General features: G+C 34.6%; 1 protein-coding gene across 9 annotated transcripts in view; it reads left to right on the forward strand.

Moving 5' to 3' along the window:
* The window catches only part of MARCHF1 (membrane associated ring-CH-type finger 1), a 271,229-nt gene that overhangs the window by 208,063 nt on the left and 43,580 nt on the right, over positions 1-19,586 (forward strand). For 8 of the 9 annotated variants that reach the window (XM_054064369.1, XM_054064375.1, XM_054064371.1 and 5 more), the window contains one exon: positions 11,639-11,689. The exons of the other annotated variant lie outside the window; for it this stretch is intronic. In XM_054064369.1, coding sequence (XP_053920344.1) covers positions 11,639-11,689 — 51 coding nt within the window. The remainder of the gene's footprint in view (positions 1-11,638; positions 11,690-19,586) is intronic. 9 annotated transcript variants of the gene reach the window in all.

Here is a 19,586-nt window from a genome sequence, read left to right on the forward strand (position 1 = left end):
TGAGAAATTATGCTCTCAACAGTAAAATCTTCCTTTGCCTAAGCTAGGGTGGCTGATTCTCTTCCCCAGGACCATCTCCTCATTATCTGTTTTCCTCAAACTTCCTCCTTACACCCTCAGTGTTCCTCTTCCCATCAGGGAGATTTCTGTTATACCACAAGTAGGAGTAATCAGTTAATAATGTGCTATACAGGTCCATCTCTCAGCTCATCTTTGAGACTGAGTATGTAGGTCGTGTCTCTCTGGGAATAAAAGACCTGTAGAACACTTCTGTCATGAATATGTATGACTTTCTGGGCAAGTCTGCTAAGAGGTAGGAGTATACTCTGTTTCACAATTCTTTTTGCTTGCATTATTTTAAATGGAAAATAGGATCAAAATTCAACCTTTAATTAAACATTAGGGTAGCTATAACAAAAAAAACCCAAACAATAAACAAACCCTTGTATAATAGTTTCTCTCCATCTCCTGACTGAATAAATGCATATATAGCAATAGGTATGCAAGTGAGTTCTAAGAATAAGCCAAATTTAATTTTAATTCCTGCAGCATCCTTCTTCTAATGAACATACTCAGTATTTCAGAAGATAGAGAAAAAAAGAAAACTGTGGCCTGAACCTCACTGTCCTATAATATTCCAGATGTAAGTGAACCAAAGATCTAGTCTTTGTCATGGAAGCTCTTCAAAGAATTGTAGTAAATGACATATTTCTGGGTTTGTGTGGTAATAAACTACTATTCATTTCTGCCGCTGACTTCTTTATGAGAAGACTCAGTAACTTTAGAGATGCAAATCAGACAAAGCTTACCTGTAAACAAAAATAATCATTTCTATGATAAATATCTATAATAGTATATACAGAAACTTCATGTGAAGAAAGGTTTGTATTACCTTGATGGTAGATCCCAGTATTTATGAAGGATGGTGATCACTGGGTCGATGAACATAGAAATAAGACTTGAGTGAACGTCAGTATTTGTTCTGAAGCAGAGAGAATTGGCTGTGGATACATATTTTTATCTTCAAGCTGGTTTTCCTCCAGATTTTCTAGGCATTTTAGTGTGAATAAATACATGACTCCAGAAACTTTCATATAGAGTGTGCTTGAAAAGGATTTTGCCATTCAAGCACTGAAGTTTGTATTTTGCTGTTTTTTGAAGAGAAGTTGCAATGTTCAGTTTTATGTTGAAAATCACAAACTACATGACTAAACTGGTGTGTAGAGAATTAAATTAAACTATAAGCCCAAAATTGTTTCATTATTTATTAACCTCGGTTAATCTAATATTGAGATGAACTTTGGGATTTCCAGAAGAGATTGGAAAGTTGCTGATGGATGTATCTGTGGAATCAATGTGCATCTTGGATTCAGCTGGCACAAAAATCCTTCATATCCTCACATTTGTTATTTTTCAGCTTGTGAATGTAAGGTTTCAGATATGCCAAGCCCATAGCACTAACAGTTATGGGCCTTTGAATCTGGGCCTGCTGGCGCTGAATTAAATTATTCAGTCAGTAGCATTTCTGACTTTTCAGCTTTATCTGACAGTAGCAACACTGGCCACAAGAGTTTAACATAAGTTTTCTTAATTCTACTCTTATCTAATGGCAACATTTTCTTTGAACTCTTCTGTTCTGCTTACATTTCTGTAATGAACTTGGAGATGTTGAGATACAGGTTTGCTGCATATCGGAAGCCAGGTTAATAGTCAAACAGTATTGTTCTTTGTGTAGGTCTGTTGCCATTATTGATTTCCTTAACATTATTACTTAACATGTAGGGTTATGGTCAAGAACTTAATTTTTTATAGTTTTGCTGCTATTCTTGCTGCAGTTGGAGATCAGTGGGTTTAGGCTAATAGTGAATCAGATTGGTCAATGAAGGAACTGGATGTTTGGATATCCTCTAGAGGATATCCTGGAGGATGGAGGAAAATGCTGTTTCCTTTACATTTTCCCTTTTAGTCAAAGGAGTTTCTGTTAAAGGGACAGTGAAGACATACAACTTGTAATCAGATATAAGGTATAAAAATGGTGATATTGGCATGTACATCACATAATCAAGTAAAGTTTTATAGCTGTATTGTAATTGAGGCACTTTTGACTTTGTGTATTTAATTAATAATTCGTCTTTTGATAAATATTTGGCTGCTAGACAAGTACTTGGCTACCTAATGTCTTTCATCTCTGGTACTAATTAACTGGAATCCAGCAGGTCACAATAACTGGCAGACAACAAAGTGACCTCTGAATTCTGGCTTCTGAAACAACTCAGTTTGTCTTTTCAATTAAAAAAAATTGCATATAGTTGTGCTTAACAAAGAGGAAACTGAATGCATATCAAACTATGAATTAAAATTCACAGACCATGTCTACTTTCCTGTAAAAAAGCCCCATCCATTACTCCTTACAACTATTTGCTGGAATTTGTAAACTCACCACGAAGAATCTTTATACAAGAGAAAATCATTGCAGAGACCAGATGTTTGGGGAAACATCCTGAAGGATGAGGAAGGAATGTCACTCATAAGAGGAAAATACAAAGCATTCAGAGTGATAATTGAACAGGCATTGGTTGGAGTTCAACATGGTGATGAAATGACTAAGTTTTCAGAATCACCGAGAGTCTTATGGAAAACCAAAATTTCATCATGCACTGGAAGCTTTGGAAAATAAATGTACTGGCTAGCATACTCAGGTTCTATCATGCTATAGGGGATTGAATGAAAAAACAAACAAACAAGTCTTAATTGACCGAGGATGGAAGTGCTCATATATATTCTTTGTAAATGATAGTAATGTGTAAATGATAGAACCATTTGATTTAAGAATACTTGAGGAAAATTTATTGTGTTGTATTTCTGTTCATTATAGAAGATGAAATGATAATTTGATGTCATAGTGAAGAGGATTCTATTTCATTTTCTTGCTTGATCTGTCAAAGCCATTTAAGGAAGGTAACAAAGTGTGAAAATAAGTGATAATTAAAGAGTTGGTTTATTTGATATTTGAAACCAAGAGAAGCACAGTCATATGTATGTGGCACACCTATGTAGAAGTTATAAAATAAAGCTGAACTGACAGTGTTACGCTGGCAATACAGATTGACAGAGCAAATACTGCAGACTGTTGCATTTGGATTTCATAGGAAAAAAAAAATCAGAATTTGTTTCTTGTCTTCATTTTATATAGCTGAGTACTACTGAGAAGAAAAGGTATTTAAATACCATTTCCAGTTTTCTAAGGTAAGATATCTTGCAACAGCACTCAAAACCACAAAATCTTCCGTATCGTGTCTCTAGTAATGAATGAATGTAAATCAAGTTTTATTGCAGTCATGCAGGTTGTTTATAGTTGCCAGGTCATTTACACTTGTTAGCAAACATTTATACTTGTTAAGAAACAAGTAGAAGAAGGTGGGTTTGACATGTAGAATCTACAAATAATTGTATTGTTTCCTGCTATAACTAAAGTGCTCCGATTAATGTACTGATATGGTAGAAATTGAACAGGCTGTAGTCAGACATTGATACAATAATAATATTAAAAAGCTTTGTATTTTTGCAGAGGAGAAGTGTCTTGGCAAATAGAAATGTAAAACAAGGACATTATTAAGATGTTTTAGACCAAGATATTTTTTCTAAATGTGACAAGTTAAAGCCTTGTAGTGAGTGTCAATATACACACAGTTCTCTGGTGAAAAACTAACAGTAATAATTCCATGCAATTTCTTAAAAAGAACTAGCTCTTTTAAATGCCTATATGGATAGGGATTTTTTTTTAATATGGTTCCATATTTTCACACAATGGGGAAAATATTTTCCAGTGTATTTGCCTTTATCTGGTTTTAATAAATATTTTTGTAACCTTTTCTTCCTTTATAATGAATATTATTCCTCTTTGATTTTTTTTATTTAATTCCATTTGAGAATAGTATTCCATCTGTCTTGATCCTACCAGGGTATGTCATTAGGGTACAGACAAGCTGCTTGTTGATTTTTTAATTATAGCTTTCCTGTGCTTTTTCCTTGTGACTTTTTAATGAGAAGAAAATGGCAAGTTTCACTTGTCCAATATCTGTCTTTGCACCTTTTACCTTTTAGCTATGTGATCAGCTTTGGATAAAGGCAGGTGTCACTTGTGTCTTGTTAGATAATTACTACTAGGAGCTATCACTTTGACAGCATTTTTTTCTCTTGTGGAAGACTGTTCTTAGATCAGTTTGTTTTGTTCAAGTTCTTTTCTTGCATTCAGTGACGTGATCTCCTTTAGCCTCTGAACTGAATCAAATGGCTCCTCTTGGTCTGCAGGTGCAGAAGCAAATCAGAGCCACTTCCAAAACTCAGTTCTTGGTTATTTTAATTGCAGTAGTAACAAGTTCACCTTGTTCGTAGAAAGCGGGAGGTACTAATGAGCATGACCCTATGACTGCTGTTGCTGTATGGCTTCTTTGATGCAGGACTCTTGCTCACCCTTATATTTCAAACTTCTAAAATCCCAACCTTTTTTATTTTCAGTTTTGTTCCTTTAACCTCATTCTTATTAGTATTAGGCATTACCAGAAATAATTTTCCAATAAAAGCTTCTGGCTAACTTTTTATCTCATGATCAGTCAAGGGCAGCTATATGACACACATTGTTTACTGATTTGTGTTGAACTTATTTCCCAATTCATGATTGTTTCATTTGTTATTTTGTCATGGATTTCTAGAAAATTTTACTAAGTATGGTACAACAAAATAAATTATAGCTCTTTATGTGAGCTGTTAAAGGAACTGCATTTATGTCAGGTGAGTGTTTAGTAAACGCTGTTTTCTCACTGTATTCTGTGCATGCCTTTGCTGTGCTCCATGGTTGATTCAGTGCTGGATTTTTATTTTTTTTTTTTAATGCAATGGAGTATTTATTCCTGTTTTTAAAACAGTTTTGACCTTGAACATTTGTGGAACACAGAGAAAGTAACCAAATGTTGTAACACGGAAGTTGTCAATGTAATTGCAGGTAGAAGCATCACTGTGAAACCCTTATATTGTAACAGCAAGCATGCTATTGACTCATCTTGGCCTCTGATGGAAATTGTTCTGGGTCTCATTAAATTGTAATTAGCATTTTCAGCTCAAACGGACGGTGGATTGGATTCTAATATATTTGTAATGCTTATTAGCAGCTTACACTATAAAAAACCTGCTACATTGACCCCAGTGAAACTGACGTGGAGTAAGACAGTGTAAGATAAGAGAGGAAAGGAACATAGCCCATTAGAGATACCAGTGCAAGAAACAGTTATAAGTAACTTATAAAAGTTATAAGTAAACAGTGATATCTGTGCCATACAGTTGGTTACTTCCTTTTTCAGTGGAAAAAATGAAGAAGAAAATAACTTCCTAAAATATTTAACTCCAAACCTTATTGCATTCCGAGTACCAATGTGTGATTTTTATGATCTTACGTGCTGCAAATCTGGCCACAAAATTATTTTTATTGCAAAATTAGTAACATGGCATATGACAAGTAAAACACCTGTTCGTTATTCTATTCAAGGTTACCCAAAAGCCCACTTTTAGCGAGATTCCTTGATCACTGTTATGTACTCTCCTACTTATATATAAAAATAGAAAATGCATGACTTTTAGGGTAATAAAACTAACCTCTTTATGTTCCACTGGATTATGTTGTCTGTTTCCACTGATGACTGTCAGAATAGTATGGCTGAAATACTTCAGCATCCTCAGAATCAACTGGTTTTATACAGCAGTGCTTTACAGCATAGATCATCAGTCTGTTTAAATTTAGCTCCTCCACAGACTTTTTGCCCAGTGACCTTGTCATTCATTTGACATCAATGTTGAACTTCTTAGTGAAGCAATAATTTATTAGAATGGTGAGTTATTTGTTTACAAGGAAATGTGATAAATTTTCTTACATTTTCAAATACAGACTTAACTACCAACAACTTTATATTTGGTGACTTAGTGCTATGATTCTTTTGTAAGAGGACTTATATGGCTAACTGTTGAATATTTGAAAGTATGAAAAAATTAGATAAAATGTTAACAACATAGAAAACAATTCTGTGAATAATAAAAGATAACTGTCAATTTGTTATGAGCTGCTTTCTCAGTAATATTTTAGGGCTAAAATCTGCTTTGAGTTCCTTCCAGGACTCAAATTCCCCACATCAAAGTTTCCTGTTACTCTGAAAGTTGTTAGGGTGCTATCACCAGCAACTGTTATCACCAACCACTTCCCCTGCTACTCCTTCCTGTAGAGAAAAAGGTTGTCCAAGTCTGAAATTGCCAAGAGGCCGGTTGTATGCTCTACCAGCAGTAATGGTGTCATTATCTTCTTGGCATAAATAGTTAGAAATAAATATGCATACTTGCATTTGTTTTAATAATTTAGATCTTAACACAAGGAACTGTGAAATTGGCATTGAATATTTAACAATATTGTCCTTGTTATATTTAACAATATCTGCACTGTAGGAGACAGTGTTATCCTGGTTCTGGCCATGCCTAGCAGAGATAACTAGGAGAAGAATGAATACATTTACACATCTATACGTATAAATTTATTCTTATATGTAGAGAGAGATGTTATATATGTGTTTAGATATTTTATTTGTAATATATAGATATAATATAGAATCATAGAATGGTTTGGGTTGGAAGAGACCTTAAAGATCATCTAGTTCCAACCCCCCTGCCATGGGCAGGGACACCTCCCTCTAGAACAGGCTGCTCAAGGCCCTGTAGTATATATGAGTAATACATACAATGCATATCTTACTCTATGTATTTTGTTCATATTTTATGTAATCTTATTAACAATTACTGTTATTTAGATTTTATTACTATTTTAATTAAGGATTGCATCTACATCACAGTCTGTAATATTCCCAGCAGACTTTTCTTCTGTGAGTTGACACTTTGTACCCAGCTGTTCTTTGGTATTAAAAAAAATCCTAGAGTAAAATTATGCATGATGTCTAGTAATTACACAGTTTGTTTATGTGTTAGTCAGTTACAGGCATTGACATCTTTGTTTATCAGTGAAATCAAATACTGCCTGTTTATTTTTCCTTAATATTTTAATTTTCAAGTTGAGGTATTGATATAAATAGATTGAATCCTCACATCAATTTTAATAATGCCAATTCTTGCTCTTTAGATTTCCAGTGGGTAACATTGCTAGGTGAATTAAAGTCCTTAAAGTGAAAGCAGTTTCTGCGTCTGTTTAAAATTCCAGAAGTGAAAAGGTGCTGAAAGGTGGCTTCTGTGCAGATGCAGTGAGGAGATACTAGGTAGGAGATGACTTTAGGCAGACAAAAATTTGTTTGCTTAGTTTGTGTTGTGCTTAGGTTTAGGATGCATTCATTTGTGTTATATGTTGTGATATGACTTCTAGAAGAAAATCTGTTGTAACAGTCATGTATAAAGCTCTAAGCCTGAGGACGGTGTGCAGGTGTGTGAAGCAGCATGTTGCAGTGCTGGGGTGCAAAGCTTAGCACCCACAGGCAAGAAAACAAAGGCAAAGTATTTTGTGCAAAAGATTTTTGGGGGTGGATTGGGTGTATGTGTGTGACAGAGGCTGTTGCTAAAAATTCTCCTGTGAGTTGAGGTATTGTGATTAGTTCTTGATGTTATTGTGCTCTCTTCAGAGAGATGGAGTGCAATCTGTCAGCAAGCTGCCTGCATCAGCCTGAGTGATGCTTGGAGCTAGAGTAGAGTAAGGGGCAGCTAAAGGAAAGAAACCGAACAAACAGATTAGTTAAAAATGTGCTTTGCTACCCAGCAAGACATAAAATCATCATCAGTGCGTATGAAAATTTAGTGTGAGTCAGAAAGCAACCAGCTATTCTACCACTTTCCTTCTCAGAATGAGAGCCTGAACTGTTCATAGTGGTATCCTAGGAATTTGTTACTACTGCGCTGTTTATTTTTGTGCTTTAATAAAAATGCTGTTACTAGCAACATAAGTGACATTTGCAAGTTGGGAAAAACTGTATCTTTAAGCATCTGAAAGTTTAACAGGCTTAAATTTTAGCTGGACATTGCAAGAAAATGTCAGATCAAAACCCTAGTCTTGTGCTGAAACAAGCTGTTAGGTGGTAGTTCACTGACACAGAGAGATTTACATTTTACTTTATTTTTAATTCTTTTAATTCCTTACTATAAACAGAGTTAGTTTCTTGGTATGATGTGTTGGGACAGGCATACATACCATTTCTCTGAAAGCAGTTTCATGAGCAAGTCAATATCTGAAATTCTGTGGCATTATTTTTCTTTTGTCTTCTGCCCAAATGTTGTACTGAACGTTGAATTTTATTTTCATTTATATCCTTGTAAATAAACTAGGTAAAACTGAATTCTTAGGAAATTTAAAGAGACTGATTCTTCTCAATATTCCAGTGGAAAACTTAAAGGAACTTTTTTTCTGTGCTATTACAGTTTTGAAGAGATATTTGATGTGTGTTTGCAGGATGTAACATAATAGAAGAGGTGAGATAGTGGTGGTTGGTACAGGATGTCTGGAAATAAGGAGAGGCATTCCAGTGTAGGTTTTGGACTGCATAATACAACGTACAACCTGAAAAGCTCGTACCTGTCATGGCCAGGAGAAGGAGGCATTTTGCTGTTGTTGACTGAAGCAAAGACAGCATGAGATTTCTAGCAAGAGATCTCTCTGAGTATTTTGCTTTTACTTTGCATAAGGGCCAGAACTCTGTATGTGTAAATTTAGAAAACTCATTGAAGGAGATAAAGAAACGTTGTTATAGATGTTAAATAATTTCTGCTGGGAAGTGTTGATTCTGAAAGACAGATGCTACTTTCCTTGAAATAATCTGTTTGGAAGGACATGATAATATATTTCCCTGATCCACAAAAATATTTATAGATGTTTGAACATGTATTTCTTTGGCTATAAGCTTTCAAATGTAAATTAATATTGAATGTGTGGGAAAAAAATTTTCTTAGTGACTAGTGAGCTTGTGGGAAAAACATTTTTCAATAAAGATAGTACCTCTTCACTTACAGTAAGAAAAGGAATCAATTATTCTTAACAATGTGAGTTTTTTATAGATAAACAATTAAAACAGAAGCACATGGACATTCTTTGAGGATACAATTCAAAAGAGATTTTGCCATAACTTTTCTATTCTGCTCTTTTCTTTGTATGAACATTCATGCAAGCTCAATGTGAACTTGAATGAAGAATTCTATCTGATTTATGTAGGGTTTTTTAGAGCAACATTTTGTGTTCTATTTATACTTTCTTCAGGATAAATCACCATGAAGTACCTGAACTTGGAAATAATGATTAGATTTATTTATTTATCCATTTATTTATTTTCCCAAAAGCTGTAGAGCCAGCACTCTTTCTGTCAACTGAGACCATTCAATGTATGAGCTAGTACTTTGCAAAGTGAATGCTAGGAGTTTTCAGTTAGAGAGTCAGGAACTTATAACTAAAGTGATGGAGATGTGTGCCATAATGAAAATTGGATCATGTAAAAAGCCTAGAGAGCTGTAGTCAGGAAACAGATTTTCAAAATGCAACTTGAATGGCAGATTATTAAAAGAAAGTAAGTTAGAGTTCCAGAGTTCACTATACTGTCAGAAAATACAAAATATTTCTTTAGTCCAAGTGATGAAGGATAAAGGTTGCATACTTTTAGCAGTTATGATCCTCTTCATAATTTCTAAGCACAAAAAGGGGATTAATTTCATGGATCCATAACTTCTATTATTTTGAGGTCAAAGCAGAGCTTCTCTGAACGTTGACCCAGAATATTGAAAGTGTATTTTCTGTGGATATAAATAAAGACATTCAAACCTGTATATGTTTAATATTGTCTAGAAAGGATAAGCAATTATTAATTTATTACTAAAGCTACAGTGAATAATCCATCACAGAAGTAATATTTGAATCATAGAATACCTCACGTCAGAAGGAATCATCTGGTTCACTTCCCTCTTCAAAGCAGGGCCAACCTCAAGGACAAGATGTAATAAATGAGTGCATAACTTGGAAGAATTTGGGTTTTAATTCTTTGTATAACAAGAAGAAACTGACACACAAACCTGAAGGTGAAGTTCTGAGAACTAGCCAGTGTGGTAGAATGAAATGGAGAATGATTTATGGTCAGGGAGATGAGTGAAGCTGGTTTGTTTTGAGGGCAAGAGTCCATTGTGCTAGTTATGGCTAGTGAAGACAAAGTGAAAAGAGAGATAGTTCAATATATTAATATCTGCAGCGCCAAAAATTGATGGTGCTGAGGCATGGAACAAAAGTATAAGCTATCTACAGCCTGAAAGAAGAGAGATATAGTAGGTATATGTAACAACGCAGAGGTTTGAAACTCTTTTTGATATGAACCTGCTTACTGGATTTGAGATCAAAGCAGCTTTTTATAATGTAAAAGTGGCAAAGTGTTTTTTTCCTAAACATTTCCTGACAAATTGCCTAAAATTTGGTGGGGGTTTTTTGATCATTTTTGCCATTAGAAAACTACTTTGTGTTAGAAATTATTGGGGAAATGACTAATTTCTAGACTAGATATGTGTAGGAAATTTGTGCTTTTTTTAACTGGCAGCTTCTGTATTTTCCTTTAAATGAAGGCTGAGGAGAGATGGGTCATAGTCAAGTTGAAAGCCCTCTATGGACATGTATGCATGTAATCATTAATTAAGCTGCACAGGTCAATAGTCTACTTTGGGTTTTGTCCCCGTGCTCCTCCAGGTGTGTTATCTAATGAACTTGCACAGATGGTATCTAGTTCAACGCTTTCTAGGTGAGAATCAGGCTTGTTTATATGAATATTTCACCTGAGTGTTTGAACTTACATTCTCAGTGCTGAGAAAAACATTTCCATGATCTCCCTAAGACGATGAGCAGTGTTTCTGAAATATCTTTTTACCTTTTCAGTGTATACAAAGCTGAATCTATTCCTGGGAAAGTGTAAATACTGAACAAATTGTAGAACCACTTCCCTTCCTCCTTTGGATTACCAGAAAAAAAACCACATTGTACTCTAGAAATGTATCTATCCAACATATACTTATTAATGGATTTCAGCCTGTGGTGTTGGCTTGTATGTCTGTGTTTTTTGCATGACCAAGAGGAGAAGGAGGAGTAGATGTTAAATTGATCTAGATCTGTGACTGGTTGCAATTTGTCGTTTTCAGAATATGTCAGGACAGGAAGTCATCTACTACTCTCTAATTTACCTGAAAGGATGAATTCAACTTTTTGAGCAGGGAGTGTAACTAGGTGACTTTATTTATTTATCATGAAACTTTCCTCTTCATACAAGAGTTTTCATGAGAAGCTGTGATGATACATTAATCTTTCGCTCAAAATGTTGTTGAAAAAAAACCCTGAAAAATAAACCAACAGTAATTAAATGCTAACATTGATGTCTTACAGAACTTTTTTCAATTTTAATAATATAATTTGCATGAATATTGTAATGGTTTATTTGTTGAGCTGTCTTCCATTGTACAGTCAGTAGCCAAACTGAAGAAAAAATAGAGGAAAAGAAACTCTGTGCACTCACAATCACAAAAGGAGTACGACTTCTTCTTAGGTAAAATTGAAATGACATCACTTTTTCAATTTTTTAAATTTTTCCAGAATGACAAATCTCCAGGGCGTTCCACAAGTCGATCAAGTAACATTTCAAAGGTATGTGAAATCAATTTCTTTTGTATAGAATTTAAAGAAAATTAAGTTTATCAAATATAATACACTACTTTACTCCAATTAACCATATATGCATATTCTGATGTTTTCTTTATATCAGATTTTAGGTTTTGCTTCAAAACATTGTGTTTACCACACAAAATCAATCTTAAAATATAAATACACAATTGGTCATTACTGTTACATGTATAATAATAAGTTGTAAATAACAGTTGCACTTTTTTCACCTGCTTTCCTTAACTGCTTAATGTAACATTTGCCTTAAGATAGAACTCCTGCTTGATTTTTCCTCTCATGTCCTACCCAAGTAATAACAGCTGCAATGTGTAAAGCTATGAATGTGTCTTCATTTTGGTCTGAATTCTGAATTACTTTTTTCAGGATTTATTGTTCACTGAAGCCAGGACTTTATACCTAGATGCTTTATAGTTTCTAGGAAATGGAGAAGGAAAACTTTAGGGAAAGGCAGAGTGTGATTTCTATTGGAGTGCTTTGATTTTACCCCCCCTTCTTTCCTGTGTTTTTGATTCAGATGTGGCTGAAAGCTATGCCAAAAAAACAGGATATAGAGGAGGTAAAAGCTAATGAATCTCAGCCTAAACCTCTACCAAGTATTATGTTAGTATCTGAAGATTAAATACTTTGTATTCAGTGCAAACGCAGTATTCTTAAGCCTCTTCTCCACATTATTATTGTCTTTTGAGGTACACGCTGTAAAACTGTTTTCTTCTCAGAGCCATTAACACTTCCCCTGTGATTGTTTTAAAAAACTAGTTATGTGTTAGGTTCAGCTCTTTTACATTAAGAAGGAAAAAAAATACAGGGAAAATAATCTAGAATATATCCAGCCTGTTGCGGATATGGCTGAATCTCTTCCTGAATCGCTGCCTATTTTTAGGAAGTATATAGTTATATAATTACAAGGTAGGTCACAGTGAATTGTATGAATTGTTTTCACTGAGTTGTATGCCTACTGTTATAATTACTGTAAATTTATGTCGGCTTAATATTATTTTTTCTGCTTTTTTTGGCACAGTTGCATGGGTTACACTGTGACAAAGCATAAGTATATTCACTGACACAAGAAACATGGCAGCGGCTAACATTCATTTTGAATTAATTTCTGCAGGAATCAGTATAGATGCTTTTATGTACAAGTACATTTTTAAGTAAGTTAAAAAGCAAGGTTTTCAGGCATGCACTTAATCTCTTTATGATACATAATGTCATTAATTCTTTTGAATCAGTTTTTCTCTATAAGACTACCTGCTAGTGAGGGTTTTCAAATGCTGAAAGACATTTGATTGGAAAACCATTTTCCAGTTTATCTGATCCAAAATGCTCTTTTTTTTTTTTTTTTTTTTTTTTTGGTAAAACAGGAGGGTATGTATGTGTATATAAATAGAAAAGCAAATGTCTGATTTTTCAGGTTAATATTGCATGGCACAAAATAATTGTAACAAATATTGCACCTCGAAACAAGATTGGAAGCTTTTAGGCAGTGTATACTCCATACCAAAGGCAAGAGCTTGCACACAGTAAAAATTCCTGTTGACAGAAAAATTAGAAAGTCTTTATCTAAAAATATAAATTGCATTGTCTTTTACTGTTTGCATTTGCCTGTGTGAATAAACTAAAAAGGTTCAAATAGAGTTACATTTTAATAGTTACTAGTGGCATATTGTGTATGCCACTCTTAGTTGTATGTGGGAGCTCCTGCCCCAAAGCAGAGTAGATGTTCCCTCATATCACTGAATTTTGTACTACGCTATTTGTGAAATGCAATATAGCAAAGATTCTGCAAATACAGATTGATATTTCCTAATGCTCTTAAGTTTTCATTCAGAGGGGACACCGGCGGTTTGCAGTGTATGCTTGGGCAGTTTTGCATACCAGGTACATTAACTCTGAATTACATGGTGTTACAGATGGAATCGAATTCTTGAATACTGAGTATGTCGTATCTAGATATAATTAGAAGGAATGGGTTTGGTTTGTTTGTTATTTACCAGATACTGGTTAGAATATACCTATTCAAACTATAGATTTTAAAACAAAACATTCCTTCGAGTGAAGGGGGGAAATTTTACCATTCACTTTTTTGTCCATTGAGGGTGCAGATGTTTACCATTTTGCAAAGACTTTTCTTATTTTGCACATAAGTTTCTGGTAAGAATTTCAGTAATAAACTGTTTTAGGCAAATGAAATGACAGAACTTAAAATATTTAGATATGATTTTGATACAAAATTAATTGCAAAGTCTACTGTCATACATGTTAGTAAGTAAAAACAGTAGCTGTTCAAAATGTTTCTGTAGAAGCAGTATTATGAAATTAAGCCATCTAAAATATTTACAAACTATTTTCATGTAAGTGTAAAATTATTTCCCTCTACCTGTGAAAATATTTTTTTTTCCCACATATAGAATGGAGCATTTCCTCAGTATGGCAGGACTAAGGCAAAATCCTACACTTCCATTTTGTTAACCTGACCTAGCACTGAATTAATTACTATTTTATTTTTTTGGCAAAAGTGCATGAACAGTGAAAACCAAGTGTAGCGTGTCTATAACTCCCACTGCCCTTTGTCCATATAAGACATCGAGCTTTACCCCTCCTGCCCTTGGCCCTCTGTCACAGATAGGAATTCACTAAACTTAGTTTTATCAGCAATTTAGAATTTAGTAAGGTAAGATTGCAAAAATCCTATTAACAATTATCAATTGATTAACAAAGTAATTACAATATTTAATATTTGTGTTGTCAAATTATTCAGCAACTTAGATTTGAAAATGACGAGATTCACTTCTATTTACTACAAAGTGTACTAAGTATGTGTGCAAGTACAGAGATATAGAGATATATGTGTATACAAGGTTATATAAATATTTGAGCATAAGAGATGTATGGGTCATGACAGATAGAGAGAGACTAGCCTGAAAATTTGCCTATTAAGACTGGTGAGAATACTCATGTGCAATGAACCAGCATTGCTGACAGGCAATGGTCGGATCTCAAAGGGAGATACATTTGTCTAAGGCCTTTTCCTTTTCCAAGTTAACAAATGAGATGACACTAATACCCCTGAGCGGCATCCCAACTCAGGGGGGAGATTACTGGTCTTAGCCTGTTGCGATCCAGAAGACCTCAAAAGGCATTCTGATTAATTGCATACTTATGGGGTTTTGAGGTAATTGACTGTTGTCAGATATTTGAATATTCATTTTGATGTTTTAATATTCACTTTGGCCACACTTTTCAAGATTTCCAGCTGTGTGATGTCTTCCAAGTTAGACCATCTCACTTGGGCCATGATCCAGGTATCAGCTGTCCGGGGGGCATGACTGATAATCAGTCTTTTTCTCAGATGATGACAGGACCTCTTCAAGGCACACAGGACCCCAAGAACAATGGGGGAGTGCCCAAGTACTCTGGATGGGTGCACTGTAACAATGGGTATTCTTTCCTCAGTGTGCCTGGTCGAGATGACCGTTTATCAGTCTACTTCTTCAGGTGATAAGGGAATGTCTTTCCAAATTATAGAAGTTTTAGGCAGGCTGAGGGCCTGCCTTGGTGTCCTGGGTGACTGCCTTTATACAATGGGAATTCTTCTGCCTATGAAATCTGTGTTCCACTGGATCAGACAGTAGCCCAGAGAGGGGAGAGAAGGTGTTTCTCCAAGGTCAAAAAGGTTGTGCAAAGCAGCACAAAGTGGTCTGTGTGGGTAGCGGGGTGGGAAGGAATCTCACCACTGCACCCACCTGTACTATGGCTGCACCATTTTGGTCGGTGGGTAGGAGGGAGAAAGAGCATTTGCTGAAACTAATTTGCTGATCCACCTCTGCGTTCTTTTCCAGCTGATTACAGGGACTTTAAAGATCCGTTTTATGGGGTAACCACTGAGTAACTGCAGGATTTTGAAAGTAATCTCACATAATTTTATACTCTTCCATACTCTGCCTGTTTCCTGGTACTCATGACTGACAGTCACTGTGGCTGTCTTCATTGAATATCCACCTGGGATATTCATTGATTTGCTTCAGTTTATACACCAATAAATCTTGCCTGCATCTCCAAGAGCAATGGCTATAGGTGGTTTTCCAAGCAGAAACAAATAAGAAAATGTATCGGTGTCTGATTTCTGCTACGTTTCTGGTAATAACCTGTATTTTTCCTGTAGAATCAATAAATCAACAAACAGGTCTTCCTGCTCCTGCCCTGTTTGTGTTAGGAGTAATAGATTATATTTGGGACTGATCTGTGTTTCCTATGGTATTGTAGTGACAAAGGGGAGCCCTAGTTACTAGCAATAGCTTTCAAAATCTATCTACTATAATACATATAAATAAAAACATAGAAATATTGTGAATATCAGTTTGGGTTTTTTTTAATCCTTAGACTTTACTGTCTCCCACCCATTTCCCAGGTGCTGGTACTAGAGGCAACTTTATTTTTCTTTGCAAGAGAGAGTCTTGTTCTGGAGTTCAGAAATAGAATTATCTTATCTGGATGTGTTTAAAATCTAAGTAAATTAAAAACTTGACTTTGTTCCTTACCTATCTGCTACTTCTTAGTTCTCTGCACTTAAGATTTATTTGTTAAACTTTTTATGTCTTCCTAAATATGTGTATAATTCAAAAGGAATGCTAGTCTGAGAAGGATCTGGTGGATTCATTTCTTTCTGCTGTGGTTAATCAGTGGAACAAATCTCATGTTTGATTTACAGTCCATAGAGTTTATACTTATATGTGTTTCTGAGTCTGCCCGGTTATCTTAAAATGCTTTCTTGAAGAAATGTTTCTAACACTTTGTAATTATCTTTCTGCATGTTGATTATAATTCAAGAGCTCCTTAGAGAAGAATGCTCTCTCAAGACTAAGATTTGAAATTCTCTGCTGGGAAATCTGGGCTTATTTTTCAATACAGAGAAACTCAGGCTTGGAGCAAATTGCCTGATTTTTGTTTTGGCTCAATTGCTTCTCAAAAGCCTAGAGCAGGTGTTAGTACACTTTTTATTTGCAAGTCTCTGAAGCCTCCATCTACTAAAACTCCACTGAGTTACGTCAGGAAGAAGTGAGGTATTTGTTTCAGAATATTCTGTGTTGTAATATTCATTGGTCTAATTTAGAATATGAAAAACAGGAGAGAAAGGAAAGAAGGAAGCAATTGATTTTACTACATGTTTAAGTGTTTTCCGTACTGATTTCTCCTGTCAGGTTGGGCTCCTCTGTGTAAGATATGAATGTACACTGAAAGACAACAGCACATGTCAAAGAGTGCCCTCTAAAGTTTTAGATGAAAAGTTTATTGTCGTGAATGCATTGATTATTGATTTGAAATATATTTCACAAACTGAGTATCACTTAATCTAAAATATAATATATTATTTTACTCTTTGAAATTATAAATTTGTATTTATTCTCTTCCATTAAAATTGAATGTTCTTTGACATGGATTTTGATGTTCTCTAATTTTTCATCCTCTTTCAGTACAAGATGAATGTATGAAGAGTCCTGTACCACAGTTTGGGTGATTTACACAACTTGAAGCAGAACACTCTATGCATTTTTTTAATGGGTAAAAATACCACCATGTCTTTGGTAGTGGTACCAACAAATACCATAATATCTTCTATCTCAGTTATTATAAGAACAAATGATAGGCTTTATGATGGAAAAAGCATAAAGAAACTTAAATGTTCTTTTTTAAAAAAATTCACACCATGGACTTCAATAGACTGAAAGTGGATTGCAGCATCTCCAAGATACCTGTTCCATGACTGAATCCTAATGAGCAACCGTGTAACCTCTTGAAGCTTGCTGGAGGGGGCTTCACTGCTACAAGTTGATCCACATGTGTTGTTCTGTGGCAATTTCACACTTATCATAAATTGCAGTTCTCTTCCAGATTGCTGGGGTTTTTTTCAAGGAATTATGTAGCTCCATCCATTCAAACCATAGCTTCTAGATTCTGTAACGTGCAACGGAGAGAAAATTTAGAGCTTTCAAAAAAAAAAAAATCCGAGAAAAAAACAAGTCTTTGCTCTTGTAAAGTGTAAAATGTCAGCCTTCAAAAGTGCTGTTACAATGAATAATATCATGTATACAAAAACAGCATTAAAGTATGAGTGTAAATGTTATGTTAGTCATCTAAATGATTCTTCTTGCTCATGAACAGAATCATTAATATCAAAGGTGAAGACTAACTTGGCACTTAATTGTCATTATCTTTCTGTTACTGTAAAAAAAGCAACAGCACAAAGCAAACAAGTTAGTGAAGAGTATTGTGTTCATCAAAACTGAAGCAGGGAAAGGCAAAAACCTAGAACTAGACACAATGTCATTATGACTATTGCACTTCCTCCCCCCCTAGATGTAAACGTTTGATTTCTTTCTCTAGAGAATACTTTAGAATTTTTCTTTATTTACAACAAGCTTGACAAAAGTCATGAGTGAACAATTTACCTAAGTTTGCCCGATACTTGAAATTCTGAATAAAGTTGCATTAAATAAATCTCAGTTCCAGGGGCCAGCCAGTAGAAAATAATACATTTTCAACTTATTCTTGGATACGTTTGGCCTGTTTTAAACTCATGTTCTAATGAGAGGGAATACAGACAAAAATATGATTGTATATATGAAATAGTATGTACAATTATACAGATTCTGTTTTATTAAAATAAACTTCTTACCGACAGCATATTTGGAGTATACCTAAATGTGCCACATCCACACAGCCAGACAAAATACCATATATGTTTGAAATGTGTTAAATACCACAAACTTTATGTGTTTATACAAGCTTAGTTTACGTGTAATACCTATATATAATTTCGACTTCTGTAAAGACATTGCATTATCAATGAATTCAGTCCTATCCTGTAATATACAATACCATACAGGGGAAGTAGCTTTGATTTGTTTTCAGTAAAAACGGTATGCAAGTTATGACATATTTTTATTTTTCAACAAGAATTATGATCGGTAACATACCTACTCCATATGTACTCCTGGAAATTTTTATATGGCATTTCTTTTTTTCACCATGGCACTCAGAAGCGCATTCAGGTCTTTGTCCTAAAAAACAATTCAATTAAGCAAAACTTATTTCTACAGTGATACAAAATTATTTTTGCTGCAGTCAGAAATGTCTTCTACTTCGTTAAAATATGATGTCTCCTGTTTTTTCATAATAATGCGTTGTTAGGGTTTCGCTGTCTTTTGGCTTAGTTATTTCAATATTCTTTCTATAGCTGTCTTGTTCCACGCATTTAGGTTTCTCTCTTCCTTAGGGCTGGAGTAAATAGATATCAAATCAATTTTAGAAACAAAATGCTACAAAATCTAGTAAAAAAGATTATGCCTATTTTGTGTTTCACCTTTCCTACAGCCTAAATTTGCATCTAGCTTCTTCCAGGCGGTTGAAAGCTGCTGCTCTCGGGGCTCTGCACCTTGTGTACAAAGACCAACACATCTTTTGTTTCAGTTGCCTGCATCAGTGTATATTTTTTTAGGAACTACCTAACATTTTTATTAACAAAGTGATAATAACAAGGGATCTACAAAGATCCATCCTTGAACAGATTCAGGAATCAAAAATATCGCATATGTTTGTTACAAAGATTTTTATGAATTATAATCCATCTGATAATTGAAAGCTTAGCTCGCAGTGCTTCTATGTCTATAGAAAGAGCGGATTTTTGAGTAGAACTTCTATCTTGAAAATGAAGATTAACATAGATCAGTAAGACAGGAGAAAGACATTAAAAAGCTTACTGAATCCACAAGTCAAAGTTGTAATTGCTTTTGTAATTTTCATTTTTTAAATAGTAGGATAGATTTGCCACTTGTGATTTTGATTTTACGTTGATAGAAAGTAA

The sequence above is a fragment of the Cuculus canorus genome, chromosome 4 (assembly GCF_017976375.1).
Source record: "Cuculus canorus isolate bCucCan1 chromosome 4, bCucCan1.pri, whole genome shotgun sequence".
NCBI classification, from domain to species: domain Eukaryota; kingdom Metazoa; phylum Chordata; class Aves; order Cuculiformes; family Cuculidae; genus Cuculus; species Cuculus canorus.